General features: G+C 45.8%; 1 protein-coding gene and 1 gene segment (V, D, J or C); both read right to left on the bottom strand.

Moving 5' to 3' along the window:
* Window positions 1–4,286: 4,286 nt before the first annotated feature.
* On the bottom strand, window positions 4,287–10,003 carry LOC140419358 (uncharacterized). The gene is made up of 3 exons (XM_072503237.1): window positions 9,923–10,003; window positions 8,675–8,734; window positions 4,287–5,416 (listed from the first exon to the last, which is right to left on the bottom strand). Exon 3 carries the CDS (start codon window positions 5,298–5,300, stop codon window positions 4,431–4,433), a length of 870 nt encoding a protein of 289 aa, XP_072359338.1. The 5' UTR covers window positions 5,301–5,416; window positions 8,675–8,734; window positions 9,923–10,003; the 3' UTR covers window positions 4,287–4,430.
* Window positions 10,004–12,680: 2,677 nt separating this feature from the next.
* LOC140417846 (Ig heavy chain C region, membrane-bound form-like) lies at window positions 12,681–19,850 on the bottom strand. The segment is given in 5 exon segments: window positions 12,681–12,856; window positions 15,987–16,316; window positions 18,010–18,318; window positions 19,274–19,426; window positions 19,829–19,850. Coding segments are annotated over 5 exon segments (990 nt in total).
* Window positions 19,851–24,960: the final 5,110 nt, after the last annotated feature.

Genomic DNA, 24,960 nt, shown 5'->3' with positions numbered 1-24,960 from the left:
TTGACGTAAAGATACATGTCCATTAATCCTGCTTGATTTAAATATACATGTCCATTAATCCTGCTTGACGTAAAGATACCTGTCCATTAATCCTGCTTGACGTAAAGATACATGGCCATTAATCCTGCTTGATTTAAAGATACCTGTCCATTAATCATGCTTGATTTAAAGATACCTGTCCATTAATCCTGCTTGACGTAAAGACACCTGTCCATTAATCCTACTTGACGTAAAGATACATGTCCATTAATCCTGCTTGATTTAAATATACATGTCCATTAATCCTGCTTGACGTAAAGATACATGTCCATTAATCCTGCTTGACGTAAAGATACATGTCCATTAATCCTGCTTGATTTAAATATACATGTCCATTAATCCTGCTTGACGTAAAGATACCTGTCCATTAATCCTGCTTGACGTAAGGATACATGGCCATTAATCCTGCTTGATTTAAAGATACCTGTCCATTAATCCTGCTTGATTTAAAGATACATGTCCATTAATCCTGCTTGACGTAAAGATACCTGTCCATTAATCCTGCTTGATTTAAAGATACCTGTCCATTAATCCTGCTTGATTTAAAGATACCTGTCCATTAATCCTGCTTGATGTAAAGATACCTGTCCATTAATCCTGCTTGACATAAAGATACCTGTCCATTAATCCTGCTTGATTTAAAGATACACGTCCATTAATCCTGCTTGATGTAAAGATACATGTCCATTAATCCTGCTTGACGTGAAGATACATGTCCATTAATCCTGCTTGACGTAAAGATACCTGTCCATTAATCCTGCTTGATTTAAAGATACATGTCCATTAATCCTGCTTGACGTAAAGATACCTGTCCATTAATCCTGCTTGACGTAAAGATACATGTCCATCAATCCTGCTTGATTTAAAGATACCTGTCCATTAATCCTGCTTGACATAAAGATACCTGTCCATTAATCCTGCTTGATTTAAAGATACCTGTCCATTACTCCTGCTTGATTTAAAGATACCTGTCCATTAATCCTGCTTGACATAAAGATACCTGTCCATTACTCCTGCTTGATTTAAAGATACCTGTCCATTAATCCTGCTTGACGTAAAGATACCTGTCCATTAATCCTGCTTGACGTAAAGATACCTGTCCATTAATCCTGCTTGATTTAAAGATACCTGTCCATTACTCCTGCTTGATTTAAAGATACCTGTCCATTAATCCTGCTTGATTTAAAGATACCTGTCCATTAATCCTGCTTGATTTAAAGATACATGTCCATTAATCCTGCTTGACGTAAAGATACCTGTCCATTAATCCTGCTTGACGTAAAGATACCTGTCCATTAATCCTGCTTGATGTAAAGATACATGTCCATCAATCCTGCTTGATTTAAAGATACCTGTCCATTAATCCTGCTTGATTTAAAGATACCTGTCCATTACTCCTGCTTGACGTAAAGATACCTGTCCATTAATCCTGCTTGACGTAAAGATACATGTCCATCAATCCTGCTTGATTTAAAGATACCTGTCCATTAATCCTGCTTGATTTAAAGATACCTGTCCATTACTCCTGCTTGATTTAAAGATACCTGTCCATTAATCCTGCTTGACATAAAGATACCTGTCGATTACTCCTGCTTGATTTAAAGATACCTGTCCATTAATCCTGCTTGACGTAAAGATACCTGTCCATTAATCCTGCTTGACGTAAAGATACCTGTCCATTAATCCTGCTTGATTTAAAGATACCTGTCCATTAATCCTGCTTGACGTAAAGATACCTGTCCATTAATCCTGCTTGATGTAAAGATACCTGTCCATTAATCCTGCTTGATGTAAAGATACCTGTCCATTAATCCTGCTTGATTTAAAGATACATGTCCATTAATCCTGCTTGATTTAAAGATAGGAAAATTATCCAGGAAATTATCCAGGGCACATTCTATAAACTCCTCCTCAAGGCTGCCTTTACCAACCTGGTTAAACCAATCGATATGCAGATTGAAATCTCCCATGATAACCGCTGTACCATTTCTACATGCATCCGTTATTTCTGTGCTTATTGCCTGCCCTACCATCCTGTTACTATTTGGTGGCCTATAGACTACTCCTATCAGTGAACTTTTCGCCTTACTATTCCTGATTTCCACCCAAATTGATTCAACCTTGTCCTCCATAGCACCAATATCATCCCTTACTATTGCCCGGATGCCATCCTTAAACAACAAAGCAACACCACCGCCCTTACCATCCATTCTATCCTTTCGTATAGTCTGATACCCTTGGATATTTAACTCCCAATCGTGACCATCTTTTAACCATGTTTCAGTAATGGCCACTAAATCATAGTCATTCACGATGATTTGCGCCATCAACTCATTTACCTGATTTCGTATACTACGAGCATTCAGGTAAAGTACACTTATGCTGTTTTTTATGTCTTTGTTATGAATCCTAACACCTTGATCAGTAACTTTTCACAATTTATTTTTCCTCTTTCCCTTTCTCTTAATTTTCCTTGTCTTTGAACCCATATCTCGACATAATAACCTGTCACGTAACCTGCTGCCTTGCTCTCCATTAACCATTATACTGTCCATAGCTTTACACTTCCCTTCCCCCCAACTTGCTAGTTTAAAGTCCTTGTGACCAACCTATTTATCCTATTCGCTAGAACACTGGTCCCAGAATGGTTCAGGTGAAGACCGTCCCAACGGTACAGGTCCCTCCTGCCCCAGTACTGATGCCAATGCCCCATGAAATGGAATCCCGCTTTCCCGCACCACTCCTTTAGCCACGTGTTAACTTCTCTAATTTTCTCAACCCTATGCCAATTGGCACGTGGCTCGGGATCATCGATAGCTAACTAGAAAAGCCAATTTCAATTAGGGCAATCATTTCAGTGGTGGGAGTCTAGAACTCGCTGTCTGATAGGGTCATAGAAGCAGAAATCCCGATCACTTTAAAATAAATGTTTTGGATATCCAATTGAAGGACTGGAACATACAGGGCAATCAACGGAGATCTGCAAAATGGGATTAAGCTGAATAGCTCTACTTCAGCCAGCACTCACACGATGGGCCAAATGGCCTCTATCTGTACCGAAACTTTTGAGGTTTTTACTCTGTTAGTTGGAGTTTGTTTCTGATGATAATAACCTTGAAGGGACTGGAGTTTAACATTCTAGATATTGGCGAAATAAATCAGCTGTTTTAAACACATTGTAGATTTTTGTCTTTCCCGCCTGAGTGTTTAACATCACCTGGCTGGAGCTCAGAAAGGACAATCTCACCTCATAGAATCAGAGAATTTACAGTGCAGGAGGCCATTCGGCCCATTGAGTCTGTACCAGCCCTGGGAAAGAGCATCCTACTTAAGCCCACACCTCCACCCTAACCCCGTAACCTCACCTAACCTTTTTGGACACGAAGGGCAATTTAGCATAGTCAATCCACCTAACCTGCACATCTTTGGATGTGGGAGGAAAGCGGAGCACCCGGAGGAAACCCACGCAGACACGGTGAGAACTTGCAGACTTCGCACAGACAGTGACCCAAGCCAGGAATCGAACCCGGGTCCCTGGTGCTGTGAATCAACAGTGCTAACCACTGTGCTGCCCTTGTATCCAAGCTCCAGGATTGTCTGTCTTCTCTCCGGGTAAGATTCTGTTTGTTTCTTGTATTTCACTGTGACAGGGCAGAGACCTGATTGAAGGGATTCAAACATGGGCGTTCGGGGAAAGACGGACAAAGATTTGGGAGGTGTCAACATATTGAAAGAGTTTGGAGAGGAGAGGGAGGTTGAAGATGGGGCAGTAATTTGTAAGGATGGCAGGGTCAAGGGTTTGTTTTATTGAGGGGGTGATGATGGCAGATTTGAAGGACAGAGGGACAGTACCCGAAGAGAGAAATGTTGACAAGATGATTGGACATAGGGTAGTTGGCTGATCAGCTGAGTGGGACTATGGTCGATGGAGCAGGAGCTGAGTCTCATGGACATGATGAGCTCTGAGAGGGCATGAGTGGAGATGGGAGAGAAACTAGAGAAAGATGTGGGTTCAGTGCTCGGGAAAGGATGGCATTTAGAGACAGTTTGGTCCGGTGGGCTCGTGGAAGGGAGGGAAGCAGCAGAGGCAGCTGATCGGATTTACTCAATCTCAGTCACAAAGAAGCTCCACAAGCTCCTCACACTTCTTGTTGGAGGTGAGGATGGAAGAGACAGGGGAGAGCGAGAGTACTTCAAAAGGAACTAACTTGTGTCAGAGATATTAAAAAGTTTCAACACACTGCGTATTTAACACACATCTAATTTATTTGACTTTTAGCCAGAATATTAGCCCCTGTAAGTAGGCTGAAGTTTGTTATCAGCAGAAAGAGATCCAAATGAACGTAGTTCAGTCCTGAATGTGAGTTAACAGCAAAATCCATTCACTATGGTTACTTGTGGCCTCGTTGGTGTCTCAGTAGGGAGGATGACTGAGTGAATCCCTTCCCACACTCTGAACAGGTGAACGGTCTCTCTCCAGTGTGAATTCGCTGGTGATTCAGCAGAACGGATGACTGAGTAAATCCCTTCCCACACTCTGAACAGGTGAATAGCCTCTCCCCAGTGTGAATTCGCTGATGTACAGTGAGCTGAGTTGATTCTCTAAACCCAGTCCCACAGTGAGAGCATCTAAATGGTCTCTCGTCAGTGTGAACACGTTGATGGAGCATCAGTTCCCCAGAACTTTTAAAGCACTTCCCGCAGTCTGGACATTGGAATGGTCTCTCCCCAGTGTGAATTCGCTGGTGCTTCTGCAGGTCAGATGTTTGAGTAAATCCTTTCCCACACTTGGAGCAGGTGAATGGTCTCTCCCCAGTGTGAATTCGCTGGTGTCTCAGCAGGTTGGATACCTGAGTGAAACCCTTCCCACACTCGGAGCAACTGAATGGCCTCTCCCCAGTGTGAATTCTCTGGTGTGTCAGCAGATTGGTTGAATTGATGAATCCCTTCCCACACTGAGAGCAGGTGAACGGCCTCTCCCCAGTGTGAACTCGCTTGTGTTTCATCAGGTTGGATACCTGAGTGAATCCCTTCCCACACTTGGAACAGGTGAATGGTCTCTCCCCATTGTGACTGCGTCGGTGAGTTTCCAGTTGGGATGGGGATGTGAATCCTTTCCCACAGTCCGCACATTTCCACGGTTTCTCCTCAGTGTGACTGCATTTGTTGCTTGTGAGGCCTGATGATCGACTGATTCCTCGTCCACACACACAACACGTGCACGATTTCTCCTCACTGTGAACGGTGCTTTTTCCTTCCATGTTCAAAATCTGCTGATATTCAGGATATGATAAATTGACGACTCTGTCAGATCCTGATGTGATGCTTGGTTTGAGTATCCGGACTTTGAAGCCTCCCCTTTGCACACCCTGTGAAACTGATTGAAAAGGGAGTGAGTGAGAACCCACAAAAACACAAAGGCAGGTTGTGAAATTGAGCTGAATGAATCTGGTCATTTGTGGGGCTGGCACTGGGGAAAAAAGTGACCATGAAAACGTCTCGTTTGTTGTAAAAACCCAACTGGCCTCTTTGGGAGGAGAGAGAAAGAGGTGAAGACGGACTTTGTATACTCACAAAACATATCGAAAGAGTAGTTGGCAAAGCAAATTCGATCTTGAGCTTCATAAACAGCAATATTGATACCAAAACTATGCTTCTGGTGGCACGGTGGTTAGCACTGCTGCCTCACAGTGCCGTGACCCAGGTTCAATTCTGGTCTTGGTGACTGTGTGTGTGGAGGTTACACCACTTTCTCCCCATGTCTGCGTGGGTTTCCACCCTGTGCTCGGGTTTCCTCCAACACTCCAAAGAAGGGACAGTTAGGTGGATTGACCTTGATAAATTGTCCTTAGTGTCCCGGGATGTGCAGGTTCGGTGGGGCTATGGGGTTACATGGACAGGGTGGGGGTGTGGGCCTAGGCGGGGTGCCATTTCAGAGAATCAGTGCAGACTTGAGAGGCCGAATGGCCTCCTTCTGCACTGTAGGAATTCTATGGCTCTAATTCTATTCTATGAATCTTTATAAAGCTCTGGTCACCACTCTTCAGGAAGAATGTGAAGGTTCTTGAAGAAGGTGCAGAGGAGATTTACCAGAATGGTTCCAGCAAAGGAGGTTGAGGGGAGATTTGATTCAGGAACACAAGATTATACCAGATTTCCATCGGGTGGACAAAGAAACTCTGTTTCCATTCAGTGATCGTACAAGCAGTCGGGACACAGATTTAAAGTTTGGGGTAAAACCTGGATTGAACTCTATATAAGATCCTGAGGGGTCTTGACAGGGTGGATGTGGAGAGGATGTTTCCTCTTGTGGGAGAATCTGGAACAAGGGGGTCACCCAATTCAGATGGGGATAAGGATATATTTTTCTCTTGAGGGTTGCAAGACAGGGGGTGGCATAGTGCTTAGCACTGCTGCCTCACAGCACCAGGGTTCAATTCCCACCCTGACTGTGTGGAGTTTGCACTTTCTCCCCGTGTCTGTATGGGTTTCCTCCGGGTGCTCCGGTTTCCTCCCACAGTTCAAAGATGTACAGATTAGATTGAATTGGTTAGGATTGTATTCATATATCATAAAATTTACAGTGTAGAAGGAGGCCATTCGGCCCATCGAGTCTGCACCGGCTCTTTGAAAGAACACCCTACCCAAGCCCACACCTCCACCCTATCCCCATAAACCAGTAACCCCACCCGACACTAAGGGAAATTTTGGACATCAAGGGCAATTTAGCATTGCCAGTCCACCTAACCTGCACATCTTTGGACTGTGGGAGGAAACAGGAGCACCCAGAGGAAACCCACGCACACACGGGGAGAACGTGCAGACTCTGCACAGACAGTGACCCAAGCCGGGAATCGAACCTTGGACCCTGGAGCTATGAAGCAATTGTGCTAACCACTTTGCTACCATGCTGCCCATATTCGCTGGAGTTCAGACGAATGAGGGGGGTTCTCACAGAAACCTATAAAAAGTGGGCGGCACAGTGGCTAGCACAGCTACCTCCTGTCGCCGAGGACCCGGGTTCGATCACAGCTCCGGGTCACTGTCTGTGTGGAGTTTGCACATTCTCCCTGTGGTTGTGTGGGTCTCAACCCCATAAATCCAAAGATGTGCAGGGTAGGTAGATTGGCCACTCTAAATAGGCCCCTTAATTGCAAAAAAAGAACTGGGCACTCGAAATTAATGTTGAAAAAAAAAAAAACGAGACAGAGTAGATTCAGGAAGGATGTTCCCGATAGTGCGTGTGTCCAGGAATAGGGATCACAATCTGAGGATACTGGGTAGACCATTTAGGACGGCGATGAGGAGAGATTTCTTCACCCAGAGAGTGGTGAGCCGATGGAATTCATCGCCACAGGAACTAATAAAGGCCAAAACATTGCATGTTTTCAAGAAGTAGTTAGATACAGCACTTAGGGTGAATGGGATCAAAGGATATGGGGGAAAGCGGGATTAGGCTATTGAGCCTAATCAGCTCTGACCAATGGATGGTGGTGCAGGCTCGAAGGGCCAAATAGCCCCCTGCTCCTATTTTCTACGTTGCTCCGTATCTATGCATGTAAATGGTCCAGGAGGTATGAGGAAGAATGTTTTTACACAGCCAGTGGCAATGACCGTAAACCTGCTGCCTATGATGGAGTTTGGAAATAGACACAATAAATGATTTTTTTTTTAATTGGGGAGAAACCTGAGACAAATAAAGCTGTGAGGATACAGAGACAGAGCAGGAGAGTGACTCTGACTGGATTGCTCCAGATAATAATAATCCTTATTAGTGTCACAAGTAGGCTTACATTAACACTGCAATGAAATTACTGTGAAAATCCCAGTTCGTCACACACCGGGGCCTGTTCGGGTGCACTGAGCGAGAATTCAGAATGTCCAATTCACCTAACATCCACGTCTTTCGGGACTTGTGGGAGGAAACCGCAGCACCTGGAGGAAACCCACGCAGACACGGGGAGAACGTGCAGACTCCGCACAGACAGTGACCCAAGCCGGGAATCAAACCCGGGTCCCTGCCGCTGGGAAGCAACAGTGCTAACCACCGTGCCGATTAGAGAGCTAGCATGGACTCAATGCCCTTCTCTGCCCATAATTTAAAATATATATATTTTATAATAAATTTAGAGTACCCAATTCATTATTTCCAATTAAGGGACAATTTAGCGTGGTCAATCCACCTACCCTGCACATCTTTTATCTTTGGGTTGCGGGGGCGAAACCCACACAAACACGGGGAGAATGTGAAACCTTCACATGGACAGTGACCCAGAGCCGGGATCGAACCTGGGACCCCGGCTCTGTGAGGCAGCAGTGCTGCTCACTGCGTCACCGTGCTGCCAGCTGACACTGACATTTTTGTCTAATCTCGCCTTGTATTTTAACCCCGGAGGGTTCAGATATCACTCAGGTAAATCTGTGCTACACTCCATTCTATCCTTCCTCAGGTTTGTTGCCCAGAACTGAACACAGTTCTCCAGGTTTGGCCGAACGAGGGTTTGTGAATCTCGGGGCTTTTCCAGTCACACTGAGACCAGAAATCATCCCTCACAGACAGAACAGACAAACCTTCTTTTACCTTCCACACCCAGATGCTGCTGAAATTCAGCTTCTAATGAACCGAGTGACTCACAGATTGCAATGTGGCGTTTGGTTTGCGTTTCCCTTCTGTTAAATGTCCTCTGCCAGTATCCTGTAAATTTACAGAAACCTCATTGTCAGATTAGGATAGAAATTCACAACATTCTCTCCTCGCCAAATTTGATTAAATGTATTCCTGGAGGTTCGATCACATGACCTGCCCCCATCCTCCAGCCATTAATCGGTCAACACATCCATCCTTGTGACACACTGCCTTCCTCGGCCAATTGGGAAGCAAAAGGACTCATTACCTTACAGGACAGTGTTTGATTAGGGCAGCACAGTGGCACAGTGGTTAGCACTCCTGTCTCACGGCGCTGAGGTCACAGGTTCGATCCGGGCTCTGGGTCACTGTCCATGTGGAGTTTGCACATTGTTTGCGTGGGTTTCACCCCCACAACCCAAAGATGTGCAGATTAGGTGGATTGGACAGGCTAAATTGCCCCTTATTTGGAAAAAATGAATTGGGCACTCCAAATTTATTTTTAAAAAGGACACTGATTGACTGTCAGCCAAACAACCTTCATCCCATTTTCAATATTTTTATATCCGCTGAAGAGAAATGTTCAAAAATATTTTTTACTGCCCTAATGATTTTCCAGAGACACAAAATTAATATTTTTACTGTCCTAATCACGTTGTGTCACAAAAATATTTTGTACTGTCCCAATGATTTTCCAGACACCCAGACATGAATCTCACCAAGGCAGAAGATAAAATTTGAATTTGTTGAAAGTTTACTTTAAAAAAAATAAATTTTGTGTACCCAATTCATTCTTTCCAATTAAGGGGCAATTTAGCATGGCCAATCTACCTACCCGACACATCTTTTGGGTTGTGGCGGCGAAACCCACGCAAACACAGGGTGAATGTGCAAACTCCACACGGACAGTGACCCAGAGCCGGGATCGAACCTGGGACCTCGGCGCCGTGAGGCTGCAGGGCTACCACTGCGCCACCGTGCTGCCCTCATTGAAAGTTTACTGATGACCATGAAACCATTGTCAATTGTTGCAAAGACCCAACTGGTTCACTCATGTCCTTCAGTAAAGGAAATCTTCTATCCTTACCTGGTCTGGCCTACATGTGATTCCAGATCCACAGTCAGCTGGTTGACCCTTAAAATGCTCTCTGAGATGCCTTCAGTTCAAGGGCAATTAGTGCTGGGCAGTGAATGCTGGCCCAGCCAGCGACACCCACATCCCGTGAATGAATAGAAAAGAAAATCTGCCATCCTTACCTGGTCTGGCTGACACGATTCCAAACCACAGCAATATGGTTGATTCTTTAAATGCCCTCCGAGATAGCCGAGCAAGCCACTCGGTTTAAGGAACATTAGGGATGGGCAATAAATGTTGGCCCAGCCAGTGACTCCCACAAATGATTAAAATAAAATCCTGGCGACTCAAGTCAGTCAATCTGGAAGAGTTGGCATCCGGTGCAGACATGCAGCGCAAAATAATAATAATAATCCCTTATTGTCACAAGGAGGCTTCAATGAAGTTCCTGTCAAAAGCCCCTAGTTGCCACATTCCGGCACCTGTTCGGGGAGGCTGGAACGGGAATTGAACCCACGCTGCTGGTCTTGTTCTGCATTACAAGCCAGCTGTCTTAGCCCACTGTGCTAAACCAGCCCCTTCCCTGCGGCGCATTGTCCTCTGTAAAGATGGCGGCCGGTAACCCGGGCCTGTCACCGCTCAGCTCTCTGTTTGGTGCTGTTTAAAACGGGACCGTTAACATTTTACTTGGGAGTTGAAGCCTCCACGGGGTATTTATGAAGCCTCCCATCTCACTCCGCAGCTCCTATCGCTCCCCGGCCACCCACCGGCTCCAATTCTGAAAGTTTGTATCATCAATAAGACATTGGGACTCAAAGACTAATCCAGTTTGATGGACAAGTTGTCTCCAATCTGACCAATGGGGAACAAGCTCCTCCCACTCGTTGAATCATCGCCCCGACAAAGACAACAAACGCGCATGCGCCCTGATGCACATCCAATAAAGATGGCGGCCGTTAACGCGAGCCGAAGATGAGGAGCTGCAGCTCCGCTCGGTACAAATATGGTGCCGTAAACCTTTCCGAGGTTTGCGATTTCAACAGCTTTACACAACATTTCCGCCCACCCCCGTGATCTCTCGCTCCCTCCATATTGTTAAACGCCTCTCACCAATTTCTGATCTGAGAAAAACATCCTTCTACATCGCCATTACCCACACTGCGCATGCTTAAATCACAACGGGCCCGCCCCTCATTCACTCTGATTGGTTGGAGGACGAGCTGCTCCCGGTCGGTCCTCCAGCCCCGCCCCTCCACTTCGTATTGGTCCGGATCTGCCGTCAATCACCCGGGCATTGTGACGGCTACAGTTGGTGAGATCGGACACAGGCTCAGGCTGACTCGCTGATTGTTCAATAATCATAGAGGTACAATCATAGAATTTACAGTGCAGGAGGAGGCCATTCGGCCCATCGAGTCTACACCGGCTCTTGGAAAGCACACCCTACCTAAGCCCACACCTCCACCCTGTCCCTGTAACCCAGCAACCCCATCTAACAAAAGGGCAATTTATCATGGCCAATCCACCTACCTTGCGCATCTTTGGACTGTGGGAGGAAACCGGAGCACCCGGAGGAAACCCACGCAGACACTGGGAGAACGGGCAGTCTCTGCACAGGCAGTGACACTTTTGTTGGAACTTCTAGCTGATTTTGGTCTTTTAATTTGACTGGACCACATGTTTGGGGAAAGCAAGAGAGGAAAGAAGGTTCGCTAGAAACTAGAATGATCTGTTGTGAATTTCTATCCTATGCTTACAGTGATCAGTTTTGTAACCTTTTTCAGGCATTAGAACGGGAGGATTGGCAGCTGGGCAACTCGAGCCAAATATAACATCGAGATCTGACAGTCACTCAATTCATTAGGATCTAAATATCACAAACTGTCAATGTGCTTGTCTGTTCTGACTGTGGGAAGAGATTTCAAACATCAGTGTGACTGGAAAAGCCCCGAGACACACACACACCTGAGTGAGTGTGTTCCAGTGAACTGACTGTGGAAAGAGCTTTAACCAGTTACACAGCCTGAAAAATCATCGTGTTTCCTCTTGTGGGAGAGTCTAGGACCAAAGGGCATAATCTCAGAGTAAGGGATCTCAAATTTAGGACAGAGATGAGGAGACATTTCTTCTCTCAGAGGGTAGTGAATCTGTGGAATTCTTTAGCTGGCTCGGGAGTTTAACAAAATAAGGCAAAAGTGAAGGTGGCGTAACCCGGATGGGCCGCTTGGTGGCTGAGGGGCCTTGAGTTCAGACACATCCCAGGCAGGACTGGTGAGAAATATCTGTCTGGGAAAGGGGACACAACTGTATAATCGGGAAAATGGTGCGGTGCCGATGGACCTGAGAGAAAGGAGTTCAGCAAAGTCTTTATTTCTTCATTTTTCATTCAATATTTATTAAAAATTCAGAGAAAATATTACACAAAAGTTAATTTTGAAGTTAACAAAAGGGAACATAATGATTGAGGGTCACAGTGAGAACAGAACACATGCCCTCTGAGCTGCCAAATGTATGTACAACTGTAACAGACACAAGAAAGAGAGAACAGGAGCTCAACATAAAGGGAAGGCAACTGTTGTAAATAAGGTACGAGATAAGTTCTTTACTTAGACATGAGATTGAGTGAAATTACTAGCTACAATTACATTACTGCCAAAATTATCTTGTACATTTTAAACTGAAAACAGAAATACTGTCCAAGATTGTCTCAGTTGCAGATGCAGAATAATAAACTGAGAGGATTTTACTGTTAGTCACCAAGAGGAGATATTGTATTTGTGTCACACACACATCATAATGAACAGCTGAGGAAAATCTACAGCGTCCGAACGTCAACCGATCACTTGATCTGTAAAAGAGAGAGAAAACGATGAAGCAGATGTTTATGATTGGGGACATTGATGTTACAGTTTTGAATCAATAAAACATTTAGAGATTTTTTTAACGGCTTCTGTCAGTTTGAAGTGTGAGTGGGTTGAATCTTCTCACCTTCACCAGAGTGACTGCAGCACTGTAGGAAATGCTCAGGATGAACAGGGTGATGAATGTGGAAGCGGTTGTCCAGATGTTGCCGTTATCATCCTCATTGTCTTCAGTCCAGATGCGCTCTGTGGTATCTACGGGGATAGAGCAAATAAATATAATTAGATTGTTTATTAATCCAGGGTATGTTTTTAATATTCTCGCTTCATTTTCTCCCGCTGCTAATTCATTCTTTAATATATTTCCATTGCATATCTATTGTTGAGTTCATGACACTCAGAAATCGATCTCCTTAACTTTTTTCTTCCAATTAAGTGAGCATGGCCAATCCACCTACCCTGCACATCTTTGGGTTGTGGGGTGAGACCCACAGGTCATGAGGAAACTCCACTGGGACAGAGACCCAGGATCGGGATGAACCCCAGGTCCATGGTGGCGTGAGGCATCAGTGCTAACCATTATGCCACTGTGCCGCCATTGCCTGATGTTTGTGTTTGTTCCTTAGCTTTTGTGTCTGTGTCGATGCGAAATTCGTGTTTTGCTTTAGTTTTTTGTGTGTCCCGATGTCTTTGTAAGTGTCATTGTGTGTGTTCCTGTGTCAGTTAGTATTGATCTGTGTATTTGTGTGTCAGCGTCTGTATGCAAACTTTGTTTATCTTCTGTCAATCTGTATGTATGAGTGTTTATTGTGTGTGTTTGTGTGTTGAAGTCTATGTTTATATATTAATGCCTGTGTCAATATAAGTTTATACTTCCCTGCCCAGTAATAAAAGTGTTAATGTGTCTTTATACGTTCAACATGCATGTCAGTGTCTTAATGTTTGTGTCTGGATAAGTGCATTTGTGTGTGCGTGTGTTTGTTGATGCGTGTATTTCATCATGGAATCATCATCATATAATCCCTACTGTGCCAAACGAGGCTATTCGGCCCATTGAGTCTGCACCAACCCTCCGAAAGAGCACTCCAACTGGACGCAAGCCCCTGCCCTATCTCCAGAACCTCGTAACCCCACCTAACGTTGTGGGCACTAAGGGGTAATATAGCATGACCAATCCAGCTAACCTGCACATCTTTAGAATGTGGGAGGTAACTGGAGCACGCGGTGGAAACAGGAATAGACGAGGCAGAACGTGGAAACTCCACACCGACCAACCCCCAAGGCTGGAATTAAACCTGGGGTTATGGCGCTGTGAGGCAGCAGTGCTATTTATGCGTTGATGATTGTTTATAATTATCTATTGATGTGTATTGATGCCTCTATGTGCACTAACGTGTATTTGTGCTAGCATGTGTATGAGTATGTTAATATGTGTCCACGTGTGCCCAAAAGTGTGTTAGTGTGGATTATTGTCTCTGTTTGAATGGAAATCTTTCTGTCATCGTGAAATTCTGCTAATGTATATGTTATTGGTTACATTTGTGTTTCATATTCTTCAGTCAATCTGCTTGTCTCGTTTCATATGTTTGTGTATCTGTGTGGACATGTGGTTGTATGTGTCTGTTTGTTTACATTTGTGCAGCCGCTCGTGTGTGGATTTGTGTATGTGCACGTGTGTCTGTGTGTGTCTAAACGTGTGCTTTTTTTGTGTTTATGTGCATGTCTGTGAATTTTTGCACACGTTTGCGTGTGTTTTTGTGTCAAAATATGTGTGGTTTGTTGTGCCTGGATGTATGTTTATGCATGTGTTTCTATGTGTGTGTCTAGGCGTGTGTTTGTGTCTATGTGTGAGCGTGTGTACGTTTGTGGGTCTCTTTGCATGTGTGTGTGGAGTCTGTGTCTTTATCTGTCTGTGTGTTTGTATCAGCTGCCTGTAGCTTTGCCAGTTGTGGGTATTATTGATACCGATGTAGAATATGTTGAACTTTCTGCTTATAAAAGTGTTTACTGTGAGTTGCACGCTGCCATCAGGTGACCGAATGCAAAAATACAAGGAGGTGCCTCAGGAGAGAATAGTGAAAACCCAGGGAGAATTCAATCACCATCTGGATTTAGATTATGGGGAATCAGTTTTAGCAGACGGATAAGAGGAACAAGGGTGCTGAAGGAATTCTGTTGCATAAATCGATATTTTAAGAACATCTTGATCATGATGGTCTTTTAAACCCTTCAGCCAATAAGCTACATGACGTCTTGTAATGTCAATAACTGAGTTCTTAGTCTAGAGAACCGTTTCCTTTCAAACTCCCTGCTTGGGGACTGGGAGGATATTGAGTTAATAATCTCCCTCTCTCTGGTCAGCTCAGCAAATTGCCTTTGGGTTCTCCCTGCTGGAGGTGGAAAGACAGAGAATTCACTCATCACCTTCCTCTCTTTTGGTCGAGAAAGTGGAGGTAAAATGAGTTAGTATTGCCCCTTTGCTGGGGAAGTGTGGGTAAAGTGGATTAAATAATGCCGCTCCAATCATTGTTGGAAACGGGTGTACAGTGGATTAACTCAGCCCCCACCTTCTCTTTGTTGGGGAAGTGGGAGTACAGTGTGTTACCTAAAGCCCCCACCTTCTCTTTGTTGGGGAAGTGGGGGAACGGTGGATTAACTAATGCCCCTCCCCTCTCTTCGTTGGGGAAGTGGGTGACAGTAGGTTAACTAATACCCCTCCCCCTCGCTCTTTATTGGGGAAGTGGGGGTACAGGGATTAACTAATGCCCCTCCCCTCTCTTCGTTGGGGAAGTGGGCGACAGTGAGTTAACTAATTCCCCTCCCCTCTCTCTGTTGGGGAAGTGGGGTACAGTGGAGTAACAATTTCCCTTTCCCCTCTCTTTGATGGGGGATTGTTGGTCCATGTTTCTGTGTGACCCTCAATTCAGTTCCCACTGGGGGTGATGCAGCAACTTGTATCTGACATCATCTTTAAACGGATGGATAATGGGAGAAGCAGGAACACCGAGATTTAAATGTGATGGGTTTGTTTGTCTGAAATGGGAAATTGACAGATTTCTTCTCAGCGGGAGGAAAGTCAATATTTTGTTGAATCCTGGAATTAATGAGTTTTACTCTGTCTCTAACCCAGGGTGTATTTGAGATGGGAGCACTGGTTGTATCAGACTTGGGGCCGAGACCTGTAGAAATCCGGGTCTCATTGAACAGATCTAATATCAGCAAAGTGGAAGCTCCATTAATTAAGCGGCTGTGCAATTAAATCACAATTAGAGGAAAAAACCTTTATTATTTTTATTTTAGTTCGAAATGCAATAGATAGATTCTCATTGACATGAATTAACGGTGTCCATCAGAGCGAGGGAAATGTTCACAAAACTGGGTTTACCGCTGGATTTATCAACCGTTCTGTTGATGATCTTCAAGGGGATGGCTTCATGTCCCACCACACAGGAGTAAGAAGCGCCGCTGGCCCACTCCTCCGCTGCAATGGATAACAGGCTGTACATGAAGAAGGAGTTATTGCCGTTCTCCGCCATCACCTCGGTGTTCTTGTAGTTCCCGGGATTCACCGGCTTGTCATTGACGGTCCACTTGACGAAGATCTCTCGGGGGGAGAAACCTCTCACTAAGCAGCTGAGGGAGACGAATTTCTGAGCGGAGACGTCTTCAGCCGAGGGCAGTAGGACAGAGACGGACGGTTCCCGCGGGTTGGGATCTGCAGAAAATGTACAATAAATGTCAGTAAAATGGGGAATTCCGGAGACATTGGAACCGCGGGTTAGATGTGAGAGAAATGTGTTTTTTGTTGGATTTTAAAGGTTTCCATTTTCCACTTTGGGATCTGTCCGGTTTCCCAGCTCGGAGCTGAGGTGGACACAAGCCTTTTCCCTGAGAATTTACGGATGTTGGATATGACAGTTTCAGAAAGTGGACAGCAGGGAAACAGGCCATTCGGCCCAACTGCTCTGTGATGGTGTATAAACTTCACTCCAGGCTCATCCCACCTTACCCCAAGAGGATTGGGAAGAACACCCTTATTGAAAAGGGAGGGAATCAAAAACAGGTAACTATAGGTAACCTTAATAGCTGAGCATTTAAGCATACAGAGTGTAATCAAGCTGGGTCTGCCCGGCTTCGTGAAGGGTAAATCATGCCTGACAAATTTATTGCAATTCTTTGAGGTGATAACGAGAAGGCGAGAGAGAGGGGGACCAGTAGATGTGATATACATGAATTTCAAAACTGTGTTTAATAAGCGAATGTACTATTGCCATGGCTGCAGATACAAAAATAGAAAGGCAAGTGGTGAGGGTGACAGAATATCCACAGAGGGACAGAGACAGCGTAACTTACTGAGTAAAAACTTGGCAGATGGAACATAATGTAGGAAAATGTGAGGTTAGACACTTCGGTCGGAGGAAGAACATAACAGAATATTATTTAGATGGAGAAAGACTGGAGAAAGCTGAAGTAACGGGGGAATTGGGGGTCCTCGTGCAGAAACCACACAAAGCAAGTTCTGCAGGTAATATGGAGACAAATTGAATGTTGAGATTTATTTCAAAGGGGATAGAATGTAAACATGGGGAAGTCTAGCGAAAACAATACAAGGCATTAGTTAGACTGCACCTGATATACTTTGAATCGTTTTGTTGCCCTTATCTAAGGAAGACAGATTGGTTTTGAAGGCAGTCCAGAGAAGGATCACGAGGTTGATCGCGAGTATGGAGGGATTTTCTTATGGGGAGAGGGTAAGTAGGTTGGGCTGTACTTATTGGAGTTTAGAGGAATAAAGGAGGCCTAATTGAGACATGAAAGATTCTCAGGGAGCTTCTTAGGATAGACGCTGAGGGGTTGTTTTCCCCTGTGGGAGCGTCTGGGAGCAGCGTGCATGATCACAAAGTGAGGGTTCGCCCATTTCAGACAGAGATGAGGTGTAACTTCCTCTCTCCGAGAGTAGTGAAGCTGTGGAATTATTTAACCCGGTGGCTGTAGATTCTGGGTTGCCCAGTATGTTCAAGGTTGAGAGAGACATATTTTAAATCAGTAAAGGCGTCAAGGGATATGGGGATAAGGCAGGAAAGAGGAGGTGAAGATTATCACATCAGATCAGTCATGACCTCACTGCAGGCTGGACCGGTGTTGATGGGCCCAATGGCCAACGTCTGCTCCTAAGTCTTGTGGTCTATGGTGTCGCTCTATCTAAACCCAATATCACTGTTTTTAATTAATTGTTCATTCATTTGAATATCAGTTTCCCCCTTAAACTCTAAACGCCCCGAGTATTTAGTTAGTGGAATTACCAATCAGAATGGACCATAAATACCCTGAATGCTAAATACTGACCGCTGCACTGACACTAGAAATAGACACAATGGCTCACTTATTGCTTCAGTCTCACCGCTCACATATGTTTTTGTGGATTGAAATTCTTAAAGGAGTTGGCAGGTCCTGGTGGCTCGCCACACAGTCAAACACAGCCCCACTCAGCCAGGCTTGTGTCGAGATGTTTAATTTGCTGACCACGCTCTCAGTATCTGCCCCAGGCTGGTCGGCAATCTCTGATTTCAGCGGCTTCTTCGCTTCACTCCAGGACACGTTGACTCCATAAGGAGCATTCGAAATGACGCAGGTTAAGGTTACAGTCGCCTCCAATAAGACCTGTTCTATTGGTGGCGGCAGTATTGTTACTGAGGCATCAGCGCAAAGGGAAGGATCTGTGAATGAAAACATGAAAATTAACCCAAGTTTCATCTTCAGAATCAGGACAACAGTATTCAGCCTTCAATCACTCAATGGGAATAAATCAACTTCGAAATACCAACCTCTGAAGACCGCCTTTAATATTCGATATACAATAGAAAACCAGCGTGTTCTGTGAAAACTATTATAGAATCATCGAGTCACTCACATGCAGAAGAGGACCATTCGGCCCATCGAGACTGCACCGACCCTCCGAAAGAGCACTCTACATAAAATAATTCCCCCACCCTATCCCTGTCACCTCACAACCCCACCTAATCTTTGGACATTCAGCGACAATTTAGCATCAGCAATTCACCTAACCTGCTCATATTTCCTCTGTGGGAGGAAATCGGAGCACCTAGAGGAAACCCGTGCAGAGACAGGGTGAAGGTGTAAACTTCACACAGTCACACAAGGTCAATATTGAGCCCGGTCCCAGGCATTGTGAGGCCTCAGTGCTAACTACTATTGTGAAAGTCGTTTAGCCCCGGTATCATTTTAAAGAATCAGTATTGCAGCATTCCCAATGCGATACATAATTCCTGATCTCTGGAATACAGTCATGAACGCTAATTTATAAATAGGTTGGATGAACCTTTCAACACTTTCCCCCGGAGCTGTATCAATAAAGGTTTCAAGACACCCATTGCTTCTCAAATATAATCAGTTGTTTCGGAATAAAGCTGATATCAAGGCCACCTCACTCACTAAATGATTTCAAAGTAGAGGAAAACATTCTTTGCTGTTCTGATAAAATCCTGAATGGCGAGCAATCCTCATGCAGCTCTTACATCAGAATGAAACACAAACCACATGGCAGTAAATTAGAAGTTATTCTCTGCTTTGTACTAACTCCAGTAAATTCCTGATTTGGATTAACATCAGAGTGCAGGATGATTCATTGTTTCCTCTGTTTGTGTCTCTTACCAGACGCGGTGATGGTTTGACTTTGGGTGACCTCTTGATGAGTGACCTGGCAGGTATAGACCGCTTTGCTGAACCATTCCCCAGCGGAGACTGTCAGCCGACTGCTCGCCGAGAAGTTCCCGTTCACTTCACAGGCGGGAGAGGTGACAAATCCTCAACCCATGGCTTGTCCATTCTTCAGCCACTTCACGTTAATTGAGTTTGGACAGAAATTGTAGATTGAACAGACGATGGTTGCAAATTTCTGTCTTGAGATTTCTTCATTGGAACTCACGGTGAGGAGAACATTTGGAGGGATGTAATTTCCACCAGCTTCAAAAACACAAGTTAACATTTCTTACAGAAGATCTTGTAACAAATAAAATGACTTATTATGTTTAACTCTTTATCTGCAGTCAATATTTTTCGCCAGGAGTCAGAACTATGCAGTGCACCATAAATGTATCATAAATAACCAAAGTTGTAAATAAAGGAATCACATATTTTCTATTTCTCACATGTTCCACAACACTTACATTTCATTCCAATGCCCTTGTCTGAGCCGCTGTGTCGAACCTCGCAGCTGATTTCGCTGCATCCCCCCTCTGACTCGGTGATGGTTAATTGGCTGCTCAGGGTGTAGGTTCCCTTCTTGTTTCTCACTGACGGGTATTTCGTGACTCCAGTGGTGATCAGCTGCCCATCTTTCTTCCAGGTAAGGCTGGTGATTTCTGGGGAGTAGTCCATCGCCAAACAGCCGTCGGTCACGGAGCCGTCGGTGTTGCGTTGCTGACAGGAGGAGACCAGGCTGTAGAGAGTGGGCGGAGACGGTGTTGCTGGGAGAGAATGGTCCATTCAACAAGTTAGACTGTGGGATTGTATTTATTCAGTAACCAAACCTTTCAAAATTCGACTAGAACTATGAGTTTATTCTAACATTTTCCTATTAAATGCAACATCCACATTTCAGCGTTTATTTCATCTATCATTTGAGAATCATCACCTGTTTGCCCCCTTATTATAAACTCACATATCCTGGCAGAAAAGAACATTTCGATACCATCTGAATGGTGTAATTTGCAAAGAGAGGACCAGTGGGGTTTTCCCCATTTTTTCAGCCACCATGTAATACAAAATGGAAATGTCCCATAGTTCCTGAGTCTCCCTCTTTTTGAGAGCTGACTGGTGGTGATTTAACCTGAGGGTCACCACACCTCAGGCGAGGGGCAAGGTTGAGAATGGGGGTCTTTATGAATAACCTCAGCTGGTCCAGCAATTGAACCCACGCTGTTGGGATCGCTCTTCATCACAAACCAGCCGCCCAGCTCACTGAGCTGTGTACGTCACAATCCAGCTAACTGAGCTGTGTACGTCACAATCCAGCTAACTGAGCTGTGTACGTCCCAATCCTGCTCACTGAGCTGTGCACGTGACAATCCAGCAAACTGAGCTGTGTACGTGACATCCAGCTAAGCGAACTGTGCACGTCACAATCCAACTAACTGAGTTTAATACGTCACAATCCAGTGAACTGGAACTGTGTACGTCACAATCCAACTAACTGAGCAGTGTGCGTCACAATCCAGCGAACTGAGCTGTGCACGTCACAATCCAGCGAACTGAGCTGTACACGTCACAATCCAGCTAACTGAGCTGTGTACGTCACAATCCAGCTAACTGAGCAGTGTGCGTCACAATCCAGCTAACTGAGCTGTGCACGTCACAATCCAGCGAACTGAGCTGTGCACGTCACAATCCAGCGAACTGAGCTGTGTACGTCACAATCCAGCTAACTGAGCAGTGTGCGTCACAATCCAGCTAACTGAGCGGTGCACGTCACAATCCAGCTAACTGAGCGGTGCACGTCACAATCCAGCGACTGAGCTGTGTATTTCACAGTCAACAATATTTTGTGATAAAGAAATTGTCTCTTCATTTATATCATTGCAGTTTTGGAATTTGCCTTTATTCAAACTGACTGATGCCTCCTCCTCTCTCCACCTCACTACCCCAATCCCCAAAACATCCCACTTCGGAATGCACACTTATGTAATTACAACAAAACTCTAAATTTGAGTAGTTGCAACAATCTCTAATTTTAGGATCTTGCACATTAACAGCGGGAGGCGGCCATCGTGCCGTCGAGTCTCCTCCCCCAATCAACAAGCTCCTGGCTGTGCTGATTGTGGTGTTAACTCCACATTCCGCCTGTCACTGAGACCGGGCTGTCTGCAATCCCCCCGCACCCCGCCCCGCGCTCCCTGTTCCCCATCTCTTTGCGATTCGCGCTGGATCTCGGCACCGTTCGCCTGCCCCCTTCGCTTTCTTTCACATCTCGTGCGCTTTGTCCACTGCTCGTCTCTTTCTTCAGTTCTTTGAATGTTTCCCGTTTCCTGGCACTTTCCATGGGTTGTTTGAACTTCTCGACAGTATTTAGGCTTTGCCCTGATTCTTATCGCTGATCGCCCACTCCATGGACTTTATTCCGGATAGCTGCAATTCTCTCAGCTCTCTGCGCCTTCAACTGGCTCTGTGTACTACCCCCGGCTCTCTGTCCCTTTCCTATGCTTTCTACCAGCTCTCTGCCCTTTGCTGCGGCTCCCTGTGCTCTCCCCAGCACCTCTGCCCTTTCCCCCACATTCCCCTCCCCATTCCTGCCCTGTTCCCCGCATCCTTGTTCTTTCCCTGGCCCTGGAAGTTACTCCCGGCTCCGGCGCTTTCTCCCGGCTTTGGCGCTTCCCCCCGGCTTCGGCGCTTTCTCCCGGCTCTCTGAACTATCCTCCAGCTCTCCCCAATCCCGGGCCACACAATACATTCGGGCGCCAGTCGTGCTCATGCCTTGCTCCAGTTCTCTCTTTCTCTCTCATTGCAGACATTCCGACGCTGATTTAGGGACGGTGCATGAGAGAATGAGTGAGTAACGGAGTGAGGGGAGAAGAGTGAGTCCAGGTCATTGAATTGGATGACTGAGGATACAAGAGTATGGATGAGTGGGAGAGAAAGGTTGAATGACTGAGTGAGGGTGAATGGGTGAGGGTGTGTCACTGAGGGTGAATGACTCAGGGTGGGTGAGGGAAAGTGAGTGAGAACAAAGAACAAAGAAATGTACAGCACAGGAACAGGCCCTTCGGCCCTCCAAGCCCGTGCCGACCATGCTGCCCGACTAAACTACAATCTTCTACACTTCCTGGGTCCGTATCTCTCTATTCCCATCCTATTCATGTATTTGTCAAGATGCCCCTTAAATGTCACTATCGCCCCTGCTTCCACCACCTCCTCTGGTAGCGAGTTCCAGGCACCCACTACCCTTTTTCATGTCAGACTATAAGAGTTATCATGTTTTTAGAATTCTGTGACTTCTGTGAAATCCTAAAGCAGCAACCATGTTCTCTCGATGTTCTTTACTAATACTGTTGGTCTTGATGCCCTGTGAGTCTATGTTCAAATGGTCACTGTCTGTTCCCAGCATTCACTCCCAGGTATTTAATAGATTCTGTAATTTGTTGCAGGAACCAATGGCAAAGATGAAGTGTCCCAGGATCCCTCTGAATTAAGGGTTCTGGAAGGACAGTCCATAACACTGGACTGCAGCTACTCGACAACTGGTGCTCCAACTCTGTTCTGGTACATCCAGTCTCCCGGGGAAGCTCCTAAATATTTATTCAAGATATATAGCTCAGGAGCTACGTCTCAAGATTTGCCAACCAGGTTCTCGGCTGTTTTGAACAAAGAAAACAAAACGGTTCCTGTAAATATCGCCGCGGCGCTTCTCTCCGACACCGCAGTGTATTTCTGTGCCATGGAGCCCACACTGCTGCAGAGAAAGAGTGGAGCCCGTACAAAAACCAGTTCCAGTTATTGTCAGCAGAGGGGGCGCTCGCACTGAAAACATAAACTATAACTGAGCCTGTGAGGATCATTATTAAGATGTGAGAACAATCTCTTCCTCAAAGCCAGCAAAACTAAAGAGCTGGTAATTGACTTCAGGAAGCAATGTACTGTACACACCCCTGTCAGCGTCAACGGGGCCGAGGCAGAGATGGTTAGCAGTTTCAAATTCCTAGGGGTGCACATCTCCAAAAATCTGTCCTGGTCCACCCACGTCGACGCTACCACCAAGAAAGCACAACAGCGCCTATACTTCCTCAGGAAACTAAGGAAATTCAGCATGTCCACATTGACCCTTACCAATTTTTACAGATGCACCATAGAAAGCATCCTATCGAGCTGCATCACAGCCTGGTATGGCAACTGCTCGGCCCAGGACCGCAAGAAACTTCAGAGAGTCGTGAACACCGCCCAGTCCATCACACGAACCTGCCTCCCATCCATTGACTCCATCTACAACTCCCACTGCCTGGGGAAAGCGGGCAGTATAATCAAAGATCCCTCCCACCCGGCTTACTCACACTTCCAACTTCTTCCATCGGGCAGGAGATACAGAAGTCTGAGAACACGCATGAACAGACTCAAAAACAGCTTCTTACCCACTGTCACCAGACTCCTAAATGACCCTCTTATGGACTGACCTCATTAACACTACACCCCTGTATGCTTCATCCGATGCCAGTGCTTATGTAGTTACATTGTATACCTTGTGTTGCCCTATTATGTATTTTCTTTTATTCCCTTTTCTTCTCATGTACTTAATGATCTGTTGAGCTGACTTCCGGTTGCGGCGATGACCAGCTAAGCCGCACGTTTCGGCACCTCCCATTTCAACGGACTTTTGGGCTCTTATCGGGAGCCCCAACGGAAATTTTTTACGGCCAAACCCAGTGTGAGGCGACAAAGGAAGGAGTCCCCCTGGGTGTGGATGGAAAGAAGCGATAGTAGTGGCCAGATTGCGGAGGATCCTCTGGAGCAGTGGCAGAGAAGAGAAGGGAGAAGCAAGATGGCGGCTGAGGGAGCCCAGATGGTATGGGGCCCGGAACAGCAGAAGTTCCTCCGACGATGTGTGGAGGAGCTCAAGAAGGAGGTGCTGGCGCCGATGTTGCTGGCGATTGAGGGATTGAAGGAGACGCAAAAGACCCAGGCGATGGAGCTCTGTGGAGTGAAGGCAAAGGCAGCCGAGAACAAAGACAAGATACAGGGCTTGGTGGTGAAGACAGAGACGCACGAGGCACTACATAAGAGGTGCATAGAAAGGCTGGAAGCCCTGGAAAATAGCTCGAGGAGGAAGAATCTAAGGATTTTGGGTCTTCCCGAAGGGACAGAGGGAACTGATGTTGGGGCGTATGTGAGTGCGATGCTCCATACTTTAATGGGAGCTGAGGCCCCTACGGGCCCCCTGGAAGTGGAGGGAGCATACCAGGTCCTCGTGAGAAGACCAAAGGCAGGGGAAATACCACGAGCAATAGTGGTGAGGTTCCACCGCTACAAGGACAGTGAGATGGTCCTGAGATGGGCTAAGAAGACACGGAGTAGCAGGTGTGAGAACGCGGTGATCCGCGTGTATCAAGATTGGAGTGCGGAGGTGGCGAGAAGGAGGGCGAGTTTCAATCGGGCCAAGGCGGTGCTCCACAGGAAGAAAGTAAAATTTGGAATGCTGCAGCCGGCAAGACTGTGGGTTACACACCAGGGCAAACACCACTACTTCGTGACGGCAGAGGAGGCGTGGACATTTATTCAAGAAGACAAGTTGGACTAGATTTGAGGAATTGATGTTTGGAAAGAAGTAGCAAGGAGGTGGCAAAAAAATGCAAAGG

Source organism: Scyliorhinus torazame, chromosome 5 (assembly GCF_047496885.1).
Source record: "Scyliorhinus torazame isolate Kashiwa2021f chromosome 5, sScyTor2.1, whole genome shotgun sequence".
Classification (NCBI taxonomy): Eukaryota; Metazoa; Chordata; class Chondrichthyes; order Carcharhiniformes; family Scyliorhinidae; genus Scyliorhinus; species Scyliorhinus torazame.
The sequence above is the reverse complement of the archived record's forward strand: the minus strand, read 5'-3'. Positions and strand labels throughout refer to the sequence as shown.

Excerpts from the sequence above, each read along its gene's own strand:
- LOC140419358 (XM_072503237.1), bottom strand. The coding sequence starts at position 5,300 with ATGGAAGGAAAAAGCACCGTTCACAGTGAGGAGAAATCGTGCACGTGT.